Source organism: Exophiala aquamarina, assembly GCF_000709125.1.
Source record: "Exophiala aquamarina CBS 119918 chromosome Unknown aczIA-supercont1.1, whole genome shotgun sequence".
Taxonomy (NCBI): domain Eukaryota; kingdom Fungi; phylum Ascomycota; class Eurotiomycetes; order Chaetothyriales; family Herpotrichiellaceae; genus Exophiala; species Exophiala aquamarina.
Window position 1 is genome coordinate 3772613 of NW_013550587.1, and position 18521 is coordinate 3791133.

General features: G+C 50.9%; 4 protein-coding genes across 4 annotated transcripts; 2 read left to right on the plus strand and 2 right to left on the minus strand.

Annotated features, from left to right (window-relative positions):
* Window positions 1–604: 604 nt before the first annotated feature.
* A1O9_01344 (uncharacterized protein) lies at window positions 605–1687 on the plus strand (the record flags this gene model as incomplete). The annotated part of the gene is made up of 1 exon (XM_013410503.1): window positions 605–1687. One exon carries the CDS (start codon window positions 605–607, stop codon window positions 1685–1687), a length of 1083 nt encoding a protein of 360 aa, XP_013265957.1.
* A 4757-nt stretch (window positions 1688–6444) lies between these two features.
* On the minus strand, window positions 6445–7231 carry A1O9_01345 (Ras family, other; the record flags this gene model as incomplete). Its single annotated transcript, XM_013410504.1, has 2 exons — window positions 6445–7095; window positions 7151–7231. 2 exons carry the CDS (start codon window positions 7229–7231, stop codon window positions 6445–6447), a joined length of 732 nt encoding a protein of 243 aa, XP_013265958.1.
* A 5439-nt stretch (window positions 7232–12670) lies between these two features.
* On the plus strand, window positions 12671–14180 carry A1O9_01346 (glutathione S-transferase; the record flags this gene model as incomplete). The annotated part of the gene is made up of 3 exons (XM_013410505.1): window positions 12671–12682; window positions 12734–12880; window positions 12936–14180. The coding sequence occupies 3 exons, from the start codon at window positions 12671–12673 to the stop codon at window positions 14178–14180; spliced, it is 1404 nt and encodes a 467-aa protein (XP_013265959.1).
* A 467-nt stretch (window positions 14181–14647) lies between these two features.
* On the minus strand, window positions 14648–15442 carry A1O9_01347 (2-haloacid dehalogenase; the record flags this gene model as incomplete). The annotated part of the gene is made up of 1 exon (XM_013410506.1): window positions 14648–15442. One exon carries the CDS (start codon window positions 15440–15442, stop codon window positions 14648–14650), a length of 795 nt encoding a protein of 264 aa, XP_013265960.1.
* Between the last annotated feature and the right edge of the window lie 3079 nt (window positions 15443–18521).

Sequence of the window (18521 nt, forward strand, 5' to 3'; positions counted from 1 at the left end):
GATATAGATAGGGCTGAGAGGATTGAGAGGAGTGTGTCTTCGATATCAAGAGGTAGAGGAGTCGTCGCCGGCGCGATCAAGACCGCGTTCGATGAGGAATAAATTGAGTGGTTGAGGATTGTAGACCAGTTTTCCGACTCTGTAAAAATGATAAAGTCAATATTATGTTGAAAGCGAGGTAAGAAGATCTCTGGGGGGTAAATTTAACAAGAATCGGGATAAAATACGTACATATGTTGGCGTTGGTGGTGGTGGTGGTGGACTGGAAACATGGATGTTTCGCTGGGGTCAAGGATTGTAAAATAGGAAATGACGCCGACCGAGGAGGGAAATTGGCAGGTGCAAGGCTGCGTACTCGTACACCGCGCTAGACCACGCCGAAGACTGTCACAAGGCTGCAGGATTTGCCTGATTAGTCCACGAGGCTGCGTCTGTAGCAGCGCCCGCCTACGCCGGTGGCGTCATCCTGTCAACAACTTGGACCTGCATCAGTCATCGACTCATCCAATAAAGTGCGGTGCATCCGAGACTTCTCCCTTCCCTTATTTTGGGTGCCAGTGGCACAGGTCATTCATGTGACGCCCCTGACTTTCTCAATGTGACCATGGCATCAAGGCCGACTAATCCACAGTTGCAGTCTCGCCGAACCACGAAGCGAGGCGCATTCGTCGATGCTATCTGGCAGTGCGACTGCAACCCACGACTTCCTGCCGACAAATTTCAGGTTAAGAACGGTGGCAAGAACCATGGAAGGTGGTGTATGTGTCTCTATCTTCCCATTGATCCCCTGCTCATTTTGGTCCTGCAAGTCTACACCTGCCAGAAGCCGCAACATAAACGCTGTGGCTTCTTTCTCTGGTCTGATGACGCCAAAGTCCGCGAAGAGGCTGCTGTTTTGACCAACTCACGCTCCGAATATCCTCCTTTTCCTCAGACCCCCAGAAAGGCGAACACGGTTACTGCCGCTGGCCCCCCTACACCTGAAACCAACAAGAGACCGATTGATATTCACGGGCGCATCTCAGGTCCAGAGAAAGAGCTGGCAACAGCCAACAATGATGAGAGTTTCGGGTGGTCTTCAAGCGATGACGAGGGCCTCCTCAGAGCCGAGCAAGAACTTCTTTTGGATCAAACCCTTTTCGAGACGCCTCACAAAGTTGCTCGCACAACAGCTCTTTCCTCACCTGGGAAACGGACATATCGAGACATGGATACAAAATCTGGTGATCGTGAGCAGTGGCCACTCAGTGATGATGTATTTGCGACTCCCACAACCTCTCGCCTTTCATCTTCGATCGGATTGTTCTCCCCATCAAGTACACCTGCCAGATATATCTCTCAGCCAAACGCACGTGAGAGTGCGGCCGAGCCTTCAACCCTTGCTGTCGACGCACTGAAAATACTACACGGAGTGTCTCTCAGCTCTAAGGTCGAGAAAAACTTGATTGATTTACTGGACAAGCATGATTTACGAACACAAGGAATTGTCAGGGGTCGCGACATCACTCGGCTTGCAGTCCAAGCCAAAGAGACCAAAATTGCAGAGCTCCAAGCTCGAATTACCACACTTGAAGAAGAACGAGAGACAAATCGGACCGTCATCTCACTTTTGAAGCAGGATATCGCTGCCTCGCCCAAGAAAGGGGGACACAGAAACCCGCCCCCTTTTCGTCGATCAGAGGTGTAAGCAACAATGCTTGAAGTCAATAATATGCTATCATCTTCGTCACTAGCCTTCGGAAATCCCAAGCTTGATTCAACATGCCATGCAGCCGAAACGACGTCAAACAGCTAGTATAGATGAAGGTGAATGTCCGCTAATAAACATCCTTGACTTGAGAAGTATGCCAATGTACTCTGGTAGGGTATTCTGAGTCTTACCCGCCGAGGGGATTGACGGCCTGCACTAGGGTGTGTCTTCGCACAAATCTGGTACCTTTCTTTACCCTGTCATGCCAGGAGCAGGAACTAATTGACACCACAATGGTGATGTTATATCTCCTCGCGCGGCTCCCACTCGATCAGTCAGATGATATTTTGCGGATTGGAACGGAAACATGACCCATCATGCTCTCCTTGCACTCATAGCTGTTTCTTTGGAGCTTGCATCTCTACACTTCTGGTGGCTGCTTCATGCATTGATCTTAGCAAAGCTCGGGACGCATCGCGTAATGCAGGCTCATCTTCAATTGAATTCTTGCCCCAAGATCTGCAAAAGGCTCTGTATTTTCCGCGAGTATCATATTTCGAGTTGCAGGAATCTCAAGCCTCAATATAGTCCCAATGGACGAGGCTTTGCTCCACAACGTTCGACTGTGCGTCGGACTGCTTCCTCTTTGCACTGGTTGGTCAGTGGATGAAGCCGGGACGAATAACAAAACATAATATGACGAACGCAGTTCCAACGAGTACCTTCATCAGGGGAGCGAGCCACGACGTACTTTTCGACGCTAATGCATTGGTTAACTCTGAGCTCTGAGTCGGTGTCGTTCCCCGGTCGCAACAGCCTTTGCCACAAGGCATGGTGACCACTCCTCAAAACACATTAAATTGGGAAACAAGTGATGATGGAAGCATTTGCATATCATTGTTTGAGGAGGAGCAAATATGAGTACTCTTCCTGGTTCTCGGCGACGCTTCCCGCGGTTCTTCGCAAACTACTGAGGATCACTCTATGCTGAACATTCATAAGAATGCATTTCCTGCTGCTTACACAAACCAACCGAACCACCAGTGGTCTAGAGTCTTAGCTAGATTCAATTAAGCTGGAGTTCGACCTCGAATCCTAGCATCTCAGCTCTGGCTGCATCCAGAGCCTTCCATGATATTGTACTCCGGAAGCCCAGGAACTTTTGTTTCTGGACTTATCTCGGTGTACTTCGAACAAACGTTGCCTCAGTATCCTTGAATAACAGCATCCTGTGCTCTTGTTACTTGGTATCAAACAAGGGAGTCTCCCATAATATTCCGTGTTCCGCACACCGAAGTGGATTCCGTCACAACCTTGAACTTCAATGGTTATGTACGGAGTACATATGCATGCGTAGGAACGGCTGGAAGCTCGAGCACCCAACGTGCACTGACTTCTGCGCAACCGAAGTTCTGAAACTGGAGAGATTCGCCTTCGACCTGGACTCCTTGCGCTCTTGAAGAGCCGCGGGTTCTATTTACTTCTTTGGCAAACGGCAGGCTCATTATGTCTTAAAAATTCGTAAAACGGTCCGCCTCGCCTCGCCTCGCCTCGCAGCCGGTTCAGCCTTGCCCCGCTCCTTGCCCCGTCTTTATCGGATCCGTACAAGGTACCGGGTACAAAGATAGTCCTGGACAGGTTGAGTTTCAAGTGATCGTTACCGAGCGTTCAAGCAATGAAAGGCGCCTAGCGTTGACTCATACCTGGTGAGGCAAGGCTATGACTGGGACCAACCTGGAATCAGCGGAAAGCTTGACATGCGACCGACCATTTAGGGCACAGGCCAATTTGAGGGGGAAGTGAGGAAGGGAGAACTCGCTACCTAGCCCTCGTGTTCAGAGGCTTGCGGTCTCGTCCCAGCCCTACCGTTCGCTCAACCTCGAAGCATCCATCTCTTTCAGTCTGCCAGCGAACGATGATAAGGAGGGAATCAGAAAGATAAAGAAGGAGTGCCTTCGACCTCTTCATGTTCAATCAAACGTTTCCGGGAGGATAAACGCAACGCAATTTCAATTTCATTCCATCTCATCCCTATCCTTCTAGACATAATTCTCATCAAGGGACCAATTGTCTATAATAAAATTCATATGCTTGGGCAGGGACAGGAGAATCCCATGCTACATCCATACCGAACTCTCAGCGGGCACGTTGCTTGCATTTCTAGGCTTCAGGCGCCCTTCCTTGGCCCTGGGATATTAGAGCAGAGTGCTCCGTAGTTGGTGGCTTTGTGCACCATGTTTGGTGAACATGCAAGTGCGAGGGAAGGATACTACAGTACGGAGTACTAAGGTAGTTAAAACTTTCCAGCAGTAGAAGAGCTCGGTGCAGAGTGCGTGCTCCCGCGAGGACTGGGTATCTCGTGCTGCCAGTGCCCGCCAAACCTGTGCCTCGTTTGTGCCTCTACAAGCTATCCAGATAGCAAGGCAACTAGTCAGTTTTCACAACCCCAACTAGTTGCATGGTCAACCTCACTCCCCGTATTGACACTCTGGCTACCGTGGTTGCGACGCAACTAGATGGTTAGACGAACGTTCGCGTCGAGATGGCTTGCAGCCTTCCCTTTCTGATCCTGCCCAAGACGAACATCGGCCGCACAACCCTTGGATGGGGTGTTAATGCTCAACCCCGGGACACCGCACCTCTGCCATACATGCCTAGGTATATACCTAACATCCCTCGTACTTACTCGTTTGTAGATGGCGTACATGCCGAGCAGACTCCGTATCAGACGTCGTAGAGTCAATCAAAGTCTGCTGTACTCCGTACGAGTAACATGTGTCGGTAAGTGCCGCCAGAACCGATCCTGGCAAGGAGTGTTCCCTGACTACTCAAGGGTCTTGCGAACAGTAATTGAGCGGAGGATTCCATACTAGGTATTCTTAAATTACTGCTATCTTTGTGCGGGGAGCACTCTGTACCCGATGTCGCTTTGCGTCCCCCTTCCTCCGCCGCCTCGTCTATTAGCGAGCGCCTTTCATTTAGGAAACTCCACACCTTACGAACGCACACATATCCGGCAGATTATGTATTAGTGAGGACACAAAACGGCGTCTTGCAGCCCGGGCGCAAGGAGACACAGAAGACAGAAGGCCGAAGACCTGATGTGATGGGCGAGCAGTGCCGTTGCCTATCCCCCTTGGAAAACGAAAACCTTTTGAAAAAAGAAAGGATGGGTTGGGGGGCGTAGAAGCCGAAGGGGAAAAAAGAATAGACAAGCCATGTGCAGACCCATAATTTGTACCTACCTATGGACATGGGACTCTTGCTATAGTATGGTATAATGCTGAGAATAACCACCATTTCGTTCGTCGCTCTGCTATTGACCTAGGCTAAATGCTCGGTGTTATCTGCTCAAAGATTTGAAGGATCCCAAGATAGGCGTGCTTTGCTTGCATTCACACGAATTCGGGTTGATCAGGCAATCCAATCATTCGAGGGACGATCACATATCGCCGTGTCCATACGCACTACTTAAGGGAGACAAGTCGTTGAGGATCAAAGGTGGGGGAGCGCGAGATCGACTCATAGAGAAACGAGAGTGACGGCACAATGAGTGGAACTGCATAGACTTAGCAAAAGCCAAGAGACTCAAAAACGCCATTCAAGGATGCGTACGATTGACGTTCAAGGTAGCAGCAGGGTGCTTGGTGCATCTGTTGTGCATGCATAGGCACGACCGTTGGCATTCTCTTCAATCAACCATTCAATGAAGGGTTGGAGGCTGGCTTGTCAGTCAGGGTCTGATCACCAATGTTCTCAAGATGTGCTCCTGTTAGCATGGCGGTGCCTTGCTAGGATTGCAGTTAAAATGCCATAGATCTGAGAACTTCAATTTGGGCCAGTTATGTCGCGCTAGTCCAGCCCATCATCGCCTTAGGAGTTCCTCTATGTGATAAATTCATCCTTGCCACCGCCCTTGAACTACCCATACCCGGGGATTGACTGTAGCATTCAATCGGGCGGATGCTTGTTACCTGTTTACCATCAATCCATCCTTATCATGTCAGCCATCGAGGGGACCAATTGCAGAACCTAGTTACCTTACTTCACCAAAAGAAGTAATTCAGTCTCTTACTGCACGAATGAGTCGCGTTTGAGAAAAATCGCCTGCTGATCTGCATTGGGTGATATCCTCGCGCGAAGGCGGTCCAAGGAGTCAATCCCCCAAGCTGCATAATGAACCCGCTGCCAATGGAGTATCACACCTTATGATGCAAATGCTGTAGCTCGTCATGGCGAATCTGGCATTGAGTTCTGTATATACCTTGGCATCGCCTATTGGTTCCACCACCAACCCGATGCATACCAAACCAGGCAAAGCACCTGGGCACCCACGCAAGATGTATGCTCTCGCGGTTGCGCTGTTTTTGTTTGTGGCGCTGCGGTGCGCCGTGCTGCACGATATAGTTGTAATGTAGACAAAGACTCCGCTGCTCGAGTATTTGATTGGGAGTCCGCTAAAGTAGAGGCAACGAATTGTTCCGAGCCAAAATGAGCGGTGAGGCGATGGTTGTCGGACAATTGTGATGCGCACAAGAAAAGAAAATCCGCAAGAAGGGAGGCACAGAAGTGAGTCCGCACTTTCACAAGACGGAAAAAACAGCGAGTGAGGACTGTTCATCAAGCTGGCTGCAAGATTGTTTGAGGATGTGAGCATATTGATCTGAATGTGATGCCATGGAGGAGCCGCTAGTAAGAATCATTTGTTCATAATTCGTTCTTCACCCGGAGACGTGCCTTGGGGTGAGTAGCATTCATAAAATGACGCACTTGGTACCACGTCGCTTATTGTGTTCACGGTAAATTCGTTGGTGGTCAGGATCGTACGGGACACGCACGCCCGGAGAAGGGCCATATGCAGGTCCTTTATTTGAATTGATTTGTTTCAGAGGTGCTTGTCGCTGTCTTCTCAATTGTCGAACAACATCATAAAAAGCTTTCTCGACATTGATGCAGTTCTTGGCTGATGCCTCGACGAATTCGCAGCCGAGGTCTTTAGCCAGCGCCTGCCCTTCTTGAGATGACACTTCACGTTCGTGATGCTTGTCACTTTTGTTCCCTACCAACATGACTGGAACGGGACCGGTGTAGGTTGGTTGGCCACTCATCTGTGTAGGAAGGTAGCTGGCGCCTGTGGGGGAGTTTGGATGTCCGGATTCCTTGACCCTTTGTACCTGGGAATAAAATTTCTGGATTCTAGTGAAAGAATTCCGAGAAGTTATACTGTAGACTAGGATAAAACCCTCGCCATCTCGAATCCATTGGTCTCGCAGAGCCGTGTATTCTTCTTGACCTGCAGTATCCAATACTTCCAGCATGCACGCTTGCTGGTCTATCACGACTTGTTTCCGATACGAATCTTCGATGGTGGGATCGTAGGTTTCAACGAAGTGATTGAGACATAACTGGAGATTAGAGTTAGCCCAAAGCACATGGCAAGATGGTACATGGCAAATGTACCTGGATGGTGAGCGCTGTCTTGCCAACACCTCCATCCCCCAGCACCACAAGTTTATACAATGTCATCTTCCCTCCCGACATCGTGTCGGTCCTTAATGCCCAAGTGTCAAAGCGAGAGTTCTTGGGTGATCGCAGTCTGGATTTTAGGATATCACAAGAAGATGCGGAGCGACAAGTGTGTAGGCTATGTGCAGCGAGTGATCCGGGCACGACTGAAGGTCTCGGGCAAATAGTGGGCTGTTTAATTAACCAGCGGTAAATACTTCGGTCTGGACCTTGAGACGGCGCAGGACTAGATTTCCGCTAATGAGGCAGGATGGACTTGAGCAAAAACCCGTTAAGGATTGGTTCGCGAGAGTGTAGGATTGGTCGGAGTATTCTCTCTGCCTTGTCTGATTCCAATGGTCGAGATGATGTGCAATTTGCAGGTCGTCGAGACTGGAGGATCGTTGCAGGAGCAGGTGCAGCGATCTGGGGTTGTTTATAGGAGCGTGAGTTTCGGACTACAAGAGACCGAACGTGTTGTAATGCTTTTGGAGATGTGTGAGTGGGCGTGGGAAAAGTGCGACGCAAGGCACTGGTTCCTGTTGAGAATGGACAAGGAAAAGAGGATGGTTGATGGGTGAGGGATGGTTGAATGTAGTAGGGAGCAGCAACGGGATCGGCGAAGAAATGAGACGTTGCTATACTCTGGGACTGGGGGGACCTTGTGTGGGTATTGGGTACTCCGTATGGGTAGATGGGTAAGGAGGGCTCCAGGGAGTAGTTGATCTTTGGGCCGCCGGTTCCTGTTCCCGTTTCTTGTACCTATACCTGCAACTGCAACTGCGGCTCGGTGCTTTCCACTGCACTTGCTGGTCCTGGTTTGGCAGCGAGAAGAGGGTACTGGTGGCAGTGACAGTGTCAGTGAGGAGGAATATAGACAGGTACGAGGTAGGTGGCAGGCGGTAGATGAAAGCCTGGAGGAGGAAGGTTTTCAGTTGGTTCGGGACAAGCACAACTTGAACCCAGTCCCACAAACCCCAAATTGACTCCGGCGTCCTTGAATGGGATTGACTATCAAAGTGGGAGAGTCAAGAGTCAAGACCGACTTGAGGCTGAGAAGAGCAGGCCGAGTATTGCCAACAGTTGAGGTGGACCACGCCTTGGTGCTGCTCTTTTTTGCTTGTCCGGATTTATCTTGTGCTGTGCCTGAGCCTGGAATCTCCCAACTGCAGTTGCGAATAGTAATAATGCGAGCGGGGCAGCCTAGTAGTAGTACCTCGTTGGTGGGTTGGGCCCCGGGGGAAGTGGGTTATGGGTGGTGGCTTATGACTTCTTAGAAGTTAGGAGTACTCCGGAGCTGGGAATAGATGGTGCAGTCTAGGCAGTTGGGTGGAAGGGCCGGTGCTTCGTAGTGTTGATAGTGTTGGAGATAAAACAATGGTTTCAATCTCGTGGCAATTTGCACGATGATGTAAATTCTGGGCCTGCCCGATACCGAGTGCTACTCTCGATACTCCTCAGTGTTGAATCTGCTCCCATCCCTGCTAAAGTCTGACGGCGAGGAAGTTAACTAGTCCTCAAGCTCGCAAGGCCAATGCCAAAAACTGCTCTGTTGGGAAGCTGCACTCGTTGCCATTCGTTTCTCGTTAATAAATGTAGATTTACAAGTACTCCGTACAGTAGTTTAGAAACTCCATGCATATGGGCAAGCAAGGGTGGATCAGATGATACCAATTGCAGGTCTCGCAGAGTAGAGCCTTTCTTGACCAGCGGACCATGGGACAAGCCTTGGGCCACGAGAGCGACGAGCCCTAAGAACTCCATTCTGGCCCTGCCTTGGAGGATCGGTATTGTGGCCTGGCCATGCCATGTCACGCCCAAGGACAGCCATGGGGCTTCCCGGGCTAAGATGCTGCTGCCCTCGGCTTCGGCCAGCACGGAAACATTGTTGCTTGCGTGCGGCACGGGGGAGGGTGCCAGAATCTCAGCCTCCGTTCCACTCTTCCCTGGACGCCAGTAAGGCAGCTAAAACCTGCACTTGCAGGGTCACTACGGAGCGCTCAGCACGTAATAGTTGGTGTTAGTGACCTCGTAGAGCCTACGAGGTGCCGGCGAGAGGACGATTTCGAGTGCTAAGGGACGGAGGACGGAGTACCTAACTTGTGTTTGGTGCTGCCCTCCCTGTGCGACTTGTCTTCGTTCGTGATCGTCGCAGCAGGACAGGCTTTGCTGACGGTCGGGGTTTGCCTAGCAGCAGTCTATTCTCTCGACACTTGGGTATCCAAGTTTTGCTCAAATGCTACTGTCTCATGACCGCCTCCCTTACGCGGAGGAACCAAAAATCACCTCTGATGTCTCAATCATATGCCTGTGGCCCAGGCTAGTCCATTGCAATTCACCTTGCGTAGTACTCCGTACTCTGTACGGAGTAGACGGCACCTTCACAGCATTTGTCCCTGATGGTCCAGGTACTCGTACTAGTTGCTAGCCGCGTCCTTCTAGTATCCATTATTGCTCAAGCCCAGCTTCCAGTAGCCTAGGGTGTTGTTCACAAGCTAATTACATGAACAATAATGCTATCCCTAATATTACCCGACCTACGAGGGCACTTGGTACTTTGTCTGTCGGTCTTACCCTTATCCTGGATGGTCCGTGGTTACGGTTGACTAGGCTGACGGGCCCCTTAGGCTCCATCTGAGGAACCTCAAGCTCGCTCAAAGAAAGACGCAGGAATTCGTTACTCGTACTCATGGTCCCTGTTCAATTACTTACCTGGCTAATGGACATGTACCAAGGTTTCCAATCCCCTCCTATTCTCTGCACCCATGTCGAACATTGCAGCATTACTCTCTATTCTGGACAATCAGGGTCTGAAGCTGCAAGGACAAACGGTCCTCCGCAACTCCACATGCCTTCTTGGGAGTCTACCAACGCTTGCTGAAGTAGACCTCGTAAATCGATTGACCAGTGCTCTAGGAGGGGATCAGAGACCATAAGCAAGTAGCATGGAAATTCGCTACGATAATCTCTACACCGAAAATCATCAACAAGCCCTCAGTTTTCACTCTTGCGCCTCCCGGAAATATGATAATGCCGCCTATCACCGCCAACATATTGCGTACGTACGACCCGCCATAGATGCATACTGCACGCGCCACATGATTTGGGTGGGCGAAAACCAAAGGAATGCCTTGATCAGGTGAAACACAGGGCATGAAACGCGTTTGAGATGCTCCCTCAGGGGCTTATCATTGGTCAGTCGTTTTTCATGCCTACCTGGCACACGCTCAGTCGAATGTACGATTACACGCCTCATCTAGGATGAGAGCAATCTTCGAGCTTTGGGAAGGACTTCACTCTTCTCAGAAGAAAGCTCAGATACTCCGTCCTCCAGCCTTTGTGCAGGCTCTGATGGAGCTGGCAAGAAGGATTGCACGATGCAAATTAAGCTCTCCAGCCCTTCTTCTAAGGAGTACGAGTGCAGACATACATACAGATGTATGTACGTAGCTCCCGTACTATGTATTGCCTATCAGATAAGATACAGTACCTCGAACAGTGCAAAGGATCGAGTTGACTAGCACCAGTTATCGAGAGCAGTGTTTCCCCTGACACATCCAAATGGCGGATTTAGGAACCACGTTGGATCTGTTATCAGAGGCGATCATCCCCTTAACATGGCTGGGGTGGGATGCTCCAGAGTGCGTGGGGAAGGCCCCGTATCTCATTAGAAGGAACTTCCTCCTTATCTGTTCCATCCCACGGTTGGAGAGGAGCCTGAGAGGATGTGTGGCACTTTTCTTTGAGATGCGGTTTCGAGACTCGGGAACTTCAGCAACTTCATGTGAAAGTATCAGGTCCGCTCTCTCAAGGACATCGGTTTCTTACGCTGGAAGGGAGGGTATCAAGACAATCCAACCACACACCAGATCGGTGTGATTTTCGAGGTGGGACGTTTTTGTTACCTCGCCAAGCTTTTACCCACTGCTGTAACTAGAATGTATGCGAGCTGTCGGGAGGACAAGTTCTATGGCGTGCGTTTTTTCTAGTTAGATGTTCGAGAGCTGGAAGTTGAGAGGTAGACAGACTGGACATCAATGGCCGCTGTGTACTCGGTACTCCGGACTGACAGGCATTCGTAGGTTAGTTACGTCCTGGAGTGGAGAGCCCAAAGACATCTATTCCGCTCCCCTCCAATCCTCAACAAGATCGGTTTAATAGTGCTACTTCGTCCGCTACACACCATAGGTCACCTACATACAAGGTAGATATCCGCATGTATTAACGAGATGGGAATGAAATCACTCACTATCTGCCCTATACTCGGTACTAAATAAACACAAGTCCGGATACTCATTCCGAAAGTTGATGGATATGAGCTTAACCTACCCACAATTCAGGTACACTGCATAAGAGCACTGATCTGATCGACATTCTGAGTGGTTGTTTATTAAAGTTTTATATCAGTCTTAAACACCCCAGAGTAGGAGCCCATGCACAATTTGTACCTTTGACTGTTCATATTCCTCGATCACTGACTCAGATACGGGGCTGTCTGTGCTGTCCGCCACGCAGTCTGACAGCAGCACCCCGCAGCAGATCAACGGCATGCGCTGCTATGGCTGTCGACTTGAATGATAGAGTTGATCATTTAGGTGCCTTTCTGTGCCACTGCCATCTAGCACGTGTGCCGCATGTGGACCATTATATCGAGCCTGTCAAATGCAGGACTGTTACCTGTCCGAATAGCTTAGGGTCCTGCGCGGATATGTACCTAGTGCCTCGTTCTTCGCTCCTCTGATGACAGAGATGACGTCTGCGGAAGACAGGGCTTAGGCGTCCCAATTTAGAGTCAACTACATACAGTACGCCCGGTGAGAGCGAACCACGACCTGAGAAATCTCTGCCGAGGCGTTGTCTGGTGGCAAGAGGCGAATAATGAAAGACTTCTATTGGCTTGATTCTGAATCGGCAAGGCTCTCGGAGGCCGTATTCTTCTCTGCAGGTTAGACATTCAGTTGTCAGCCATCGCAGTCCACCACCTGGGTATCGTCTATGGTCTCTAGGCCTGTTTGGCGATCACGTGTGGGAGCTCTGGTCACTAAACGGCCGAAGAAGGCGGGGCTCCTCCCCCAGCCCTCTGCCTCTGATGGAGAGTCGAGACTCGAGACTCGAGACAGAATGCTTTTGGAGGCGGGTTTTGTCTCATGAAGCTCAAGTAAGCACCAATACAAACTACTCGGAGCTGAGAAAGCTGAGCACGATTCCGACCACGTACCTGCCTCGTACTCACTAATCGTTGCCTTATTTCTTCCACCTGTCATTATCATCATCGACTCTCGAATCTGTGCAGTTGTGACACTACCACTGCGTAGGACTCTCCAATCCACTTTCCAGCGACGGGGACCCTGTTGCACCGCCGGGGCTACCCATTGTGTTCAGCTTCAAACAAGCTATATCCCACCTCGGTCTCTGAGCTCTCCCTCTTTCCTACACTACTCCTAACCTCTTGCAAGATAAGCTGTCCTATTGAACATGGGAGATTCAGTGAGCACAACCTCTTCAGCAGCTTTGACGTCCCGCACTGACTAAGCCCAGCGACAACATGAGTCATACCAAAATGCCAATGGCGAATTTGTGAGAAAGGCTAGCTCCTTCCGGGATACCATATCAAAAGCACCTGAAGCCAAGTTTGCCCCAGAGAAGGACCGATATGCTCTCTATGTCAATTACGGCTGTCCTTGGGTAAGTCTTGATTCATGGTTTCCGTGCCTGATGACATCTAACTGTTTTCGACCAGGCCCATCGTACTATCCTAACCCGCTCCCTCAAATCCCTAGAGCCCGTCATCCAACTCATTACAACCGACATCGAGCTCTCTGACAATGGTTGGCTCTTCACTGGTCGCAATGGGTCACTTCGAGCCGAACCTCTCTACGGCTTCACGAACATGAGACAGCTTTATGAGAAAGCTGATCCCAATTACACCGGCCGTTACACTGTGCCCGTTCTTTGGGACAAGAGAACACATACAATCGTCAACAACGAGTCGAGCGAGATTATCCGCATCCTGTACAGCTCCTTCGACGAGTTTCTCGAGCCGGATCAGCGTGAGATCAATAAAGCAGGCGGAGGCTTCTACCCAGCACATCTTCGTGAAGAGATCGATACAATGAATGAATGGGTCTACAACACCGTCAATAACGGGGTGTATAAGTGCGGCTTCGCAAAGACACAAGAAGCCTACGATGCAAACGTTTATCCGCTGTTCAAATCTCTGGATCGCTTGGAAACGCATCTCGCAAATCCTGCCCATCAACCCTACCTCTTCGGCGGACACATTACTGAGGCCGACATCAGACTGTATACGACCCTAGCCAGGTTCGATGTTGCGTACCACAACATCTTCAAATGCAACTTGAAATCCATTCGCCATGACTACCCTCGTTTGTCAAAGTGGCTACGGAATCTATATTGGGATGAGTCGGACCGAACTAATGGTGGAGCGTTCAAAAAATCTACATATTTTGAGATCTACAAGTATGGCTACGTGAAGGCCCAGGCGCGCGAGGTTCTGGGGACACCGGACGTTCCCTTGATCATTCCTCGCGGGCCTGTACCGGACATCCAACCCTTGACAGACGAAGAGGAGGCTGAGCTAATCAGTGGTACAACAAGAAAGTTGAACGGGCTTGCCCTTGACAACTCGGCTCGTAGCGTCGTTGGCAGCCCGACAAGTAACAATCCCTTCTCTGCGGGTGCAGGAGGGGGAATGGGTGCCCTGTTTGGTGCTGACATCGACTCGCCTGCAGACGAGACTGGTTCTGTCACCACTGGGCTAGGCTCGACGACCGGCTCGCCGTCTACCAAAGGCCGCATTGACGAGGATGATGGCGAGACTGGCTTTGACGAAAACGGGGAATTCCATCCCCGCCGCATGATCAAGCGGAGGACTACGTATAGCGACGCCAATGCCAAATGGTACAAGGCGGCTAAGAAGGCGGCAAAGAAGGAGGGAGCTCCGCCCATCCATCTGGCTTTGTAGAGAATGGATCATTGGTAGTAATCCCCTGGCTTTTAGGAAGTGGCCGTGGCTGGCGCTTGGGTAACTGTCGGGGCAGGAAATGAAACAACCAGAAGCCGCGCTCCAAAAGCAACAGCATCTGGTGACCTTCTGGAAAAAACTGCTGGATCATCGTCCTAAACCTTGGGGTTAGGATATCTTACAGACTTAGTATGCCATTGAGCGTTTCTGTTGGCCAATCTCTAGGAGACGAAAAACCAAAGAATGATTAAGTCCTCGACTGGGCAATCAGGGTTGTTCAACACAATGATGTACCTCAACGTGTTCCGCTCCATTATAGTACATACGTAGGTTCGGAGACTCTGGCAAAATCGTCCATGGAGACAACATTGTCTCAATGATCTTGTTCACCGGTTCGCTATGCATGGGAAGAAGGCGCGAGCCAAACCGAATTGGGCGTTCCAAAATCCTCAAGTCGGGCGCCCAAGTCATTGCAGAGCAAAGGTCTTTGCAATTTCGAGGAAGCCACCGTCTCCTTGGTCCAAATCGATCCACAGATCGACCCAGCCCGCAGCCCTCGCCTCCTGCACCTCCTCTTTTGACCACGACTCCTCCCTCAGCCGATCGATATAAATCGTCTGGTACCCGACGGCCTTGGCAGCCTGCAAATCGCCCAGGTGTGCGGCCACGAGGGCGCATTCCTCCGGCTTGAGGCCGAGTTTCGCTGATGCGCCGAGATACACGGTCGGGTGCGGTTTATAGGCGCCAAAGTCCTCGGCGGAGATGATGTATTTGTAGGGCAGGGAGCTGTGCGACGCCAGGTCTGACAGCAAGCTGGTGTTGCCGTTGCTCAGGGTCGCGGTTGCAAATTTCTGGTTGAGAAGTCCCAGTCCGCGGGATGAGTCGGGCCACGGGTCTAGAAAGTGCCAGATCAGGGATATCTTCTGGATCTCTTCGTCTGTCCATAGACCCTCGAGGGCATGGGCTACCAGAAGCTTGTTGAGGGCTTCGACGTGGTGTTGATCCACGGTTTTGAAGTTTTGTGTGTTTGACGGGTCGTAGCTAAGTGTGAAGTTGTAGTACGATATGCGCCATTCTTGTGCGATGTCGGCCCACGACACGGATGCGGCTGTCGTGCGAACGGTTGATGGGATTGATCGCGTAGAGGAGTTGAGAGCCTCAGAGGCTGAGAGGGTGAGGTGCTTGGTCACCGAGGAGCGCCAGTCGACTACCGTACCGAATACATCGGTGAGTAATGCTTTGGGAGGGTTGGTCGTCGACATGGCGGAAGGTGTCAAATGCTACGATCTGGATGAGGTGTGGCGAGGTACACGAGACGACTGGAGTTGGCTTGATGTGTGGGATGCGGTAGAGAAGTAAAGAACTTATCTAACGATACGATGACGTGCTGCTTTCAGTCAGTAGAAATGATGTCAGTTTGTCAAGGATGATGAGACCATTTCAGGATGTCTAGACACCATGAGAGGGCAACTCGCAGTTCAGTGAGGGGTAGTGTGTTGGTATTGGAGTATATCCGTGTCATTGCCGGAACAAGGCACGGCGAAGCAGGAAGAACTTCATCCCGGAATCCTTTAGAGTACTCGTAGGTACTTAACTTACTAGTAGCAAGGTACCTACGAGTACTCCGTACTCCGGAGTACAGATTTCAAGTTTCAAGACAAATGACGGGACAGTAGCGGGTAATATGAGGATGATGCCGTAGACTGACAGCATAAGCAGCTTCCTGCACTATCTCACTCACCTAATCAAAGCTTAGCAACCCCACAACATGAGCACCCATTGAGACATCCAAAAAATTGCTGCACGGTAGCCTAGTAGGATCAAGAAATCCACCAAGCCCGTCAGACGAGCTGCACCTGCAAGCCAGGAGGACCATGGTCGACTCCAGTTTGATCGACGACAGGGACAATCGGCTGGATGACATTGCTGTTCAAGTAACGCTACCAGGTATCCGGTAATACATAGGTACTCTGAGCCTTATGTGGGTCCAGATTTTGGCAATTTTATAGAGTTATAGATAACATCAAAAGTTGGGCACATCCTACTGATGTGATGCAAATGGTGCCAGTAGTGGGACAGAGACAGCCCCCATTAGCTAGGTGCGCTGTACTCCGTACTATTCATCCACAGGTGGAGAGATGGGAGGCTTCTCCGTTGGCCGATGCCAAAGCTTGGGGCTTCAAACACGAACACGAGGTGAATTTGATCGGTCTCAAGCCACCGAGTGCTCTTGACCCTGATTGCATGGAGGACAGGTTGTGACTTTGTGATAGCCATGTGTTATAAGTTACAACATACACGTGCATGACAAGTGTCAGTTGTCCAGCTGTTGATGAGATATGATGGAGGGTCGGATATGAGGTTACCAAGTGTGATGAGATGAAACGACATTGATCAATCGTTAGACGAAGACAAAAATGCAATCTCTACTCGGTACGGCGTGGGTGGCCCGCTCAAGCTTCCAACGGTGACCTGGAGGATCTCGATGAGCAGATGAAATTCTGTACCCGGCAGCGGCAGTAGTAGTGACAGCCGAGTGATACTACTAGTAATAAGTTATAGCTAAATGAGCAGTTGCCACCTTGCCAGTGGGCAGTACGAACGTTCGATTGCCTGGAAAGGGCTTGGCCCAGAGTACTTTGTGCAAAGTGACTTTGACCTCAACAATCAAAGAACAGGTGAGAAAATTGTGATGGCCACGCTTAGCCCCTATGGTGGCGTTCTGGGGGGGAGGATGCTGCTCTTTCCTGGATACGCTCCAGGTCCCAGTGCGAGTAAGCGAAAGTGAGGGAGGCAGGCACCGCAGGCCCGCACGGACTGTGGTTACTGGGATTTTCGCTGGAGAGTGGGAACAGTTCATGCTTCATGCCGACTTATCCAGCCGAAAGAGTGCGCAGGTCAATCTTCCCTGCTGCACATCCGCCTCGCTACGTGAATAGTCTGGCTTCGAGCTACTCATACATCACCAGGATCTCAAGATCGAAGGTCCTATGGTATGACACCAGCAGCGAGAAGTGGAAATAGATCAGACAAGAACAACACTATGTACATACCTACTACACCTTCCTCAAGACAAGGTTTGGGTACCGGCTGCCTACCTGAAGGTCAAATTCCACAGGTGAAATATTTGTGCCAGGAATCCCAAAAAAAAGAGACGCGTGCATGGAGCTATGACTTGACTAGGACTGGTGGCCCCTGCTTGGGGAAAGGGCCGATGCCTCCCCTCTCGGTCCTCTGGGTCGGGGATTAGTGGGTGGGGATTATGAAACCGCCAGTTGCTGCGCTAGGCCCGACAGGGCTCTGGTGGCCCAGTTCTGACTGTTGAAACCCCTCTCGGCTCGCGCCTTCCTACTACCTAAACGTGCATCTAGCAGCCCCGCCCCGTCTAAGCTCGATTAAGGGCTATCTGTGCCTGAGCCTGAGCCTGATCGCCGGGTGACGGGCTGACAGCACAGATGCAGGCTACGGAAACAGCCAACAGGTCCTAGGTAATCCGTGCCTGGCACTGGTCCTGGTGTTGATAGACACTGATTGCCCTTCCCGCGTGTCTGGTTTGGTGGAGTTGCTCCATTCCGTCCTCTGCACGTTTGACTTTTGCTCAACTCAAAACTGAGGTCAGGCAATCAATACCTATTGCGTAGAGGATCAAACACGCGGTCAATGGAGTGTCTATGAATTGCCCATTATCGATAGACTTGGTGGCTCGATGGCCGTTGTCGTTCGGACCTCTCATCCCACCCTGAGCATCTTGTCCGGATCTGTGGTGGCTCTGGTCTAGGGTCGGTGCCGGGTGCCAACAGCAGCTCTTCCGTGATCCCTGGCTAGGCTCTCTAGTGGAAATCCCGGGCGCACTGCACGCTAAGATTTCTCAACCAGTCGTGGAAATTTTAAAGGTCTCCTCCTCCTTGGCTGGACTCCACCCACTCTTACAAGTTACAGGCCTCGCGCAAAGCCTGAGGGGCTTATTCTCCATTGTCTGCCCCTGAACAACGATTCTCCCACGATTGAAGCTCTGCTGGCCAATAGCGCCCCCAACTGAGATGCGCCTAATACCGCTGCCGATCAGCCCAAACTCAAAACTCCCACTCCATGCCTCAGAGGCTCAGACGCGCCCCAGAAGAACGACCTTTTGAGTACCACTGGCGCTGCGCCAGAGAGAAGGCGTGCCTAGAGTCGTCAGACAAGGGCCCAAGGACCTTGCGTACCACCTGTCTGCTGTCCCTAAAACCGACCTTCTCGAGGACGGACTATGCGTGTGGTGACTGGTGAGTCGTGACTTTGCTCGACTTGGGACTGAGACAAAGCCCGTTCTATGCCATCCCCATGGATCCCTCGTCCCTC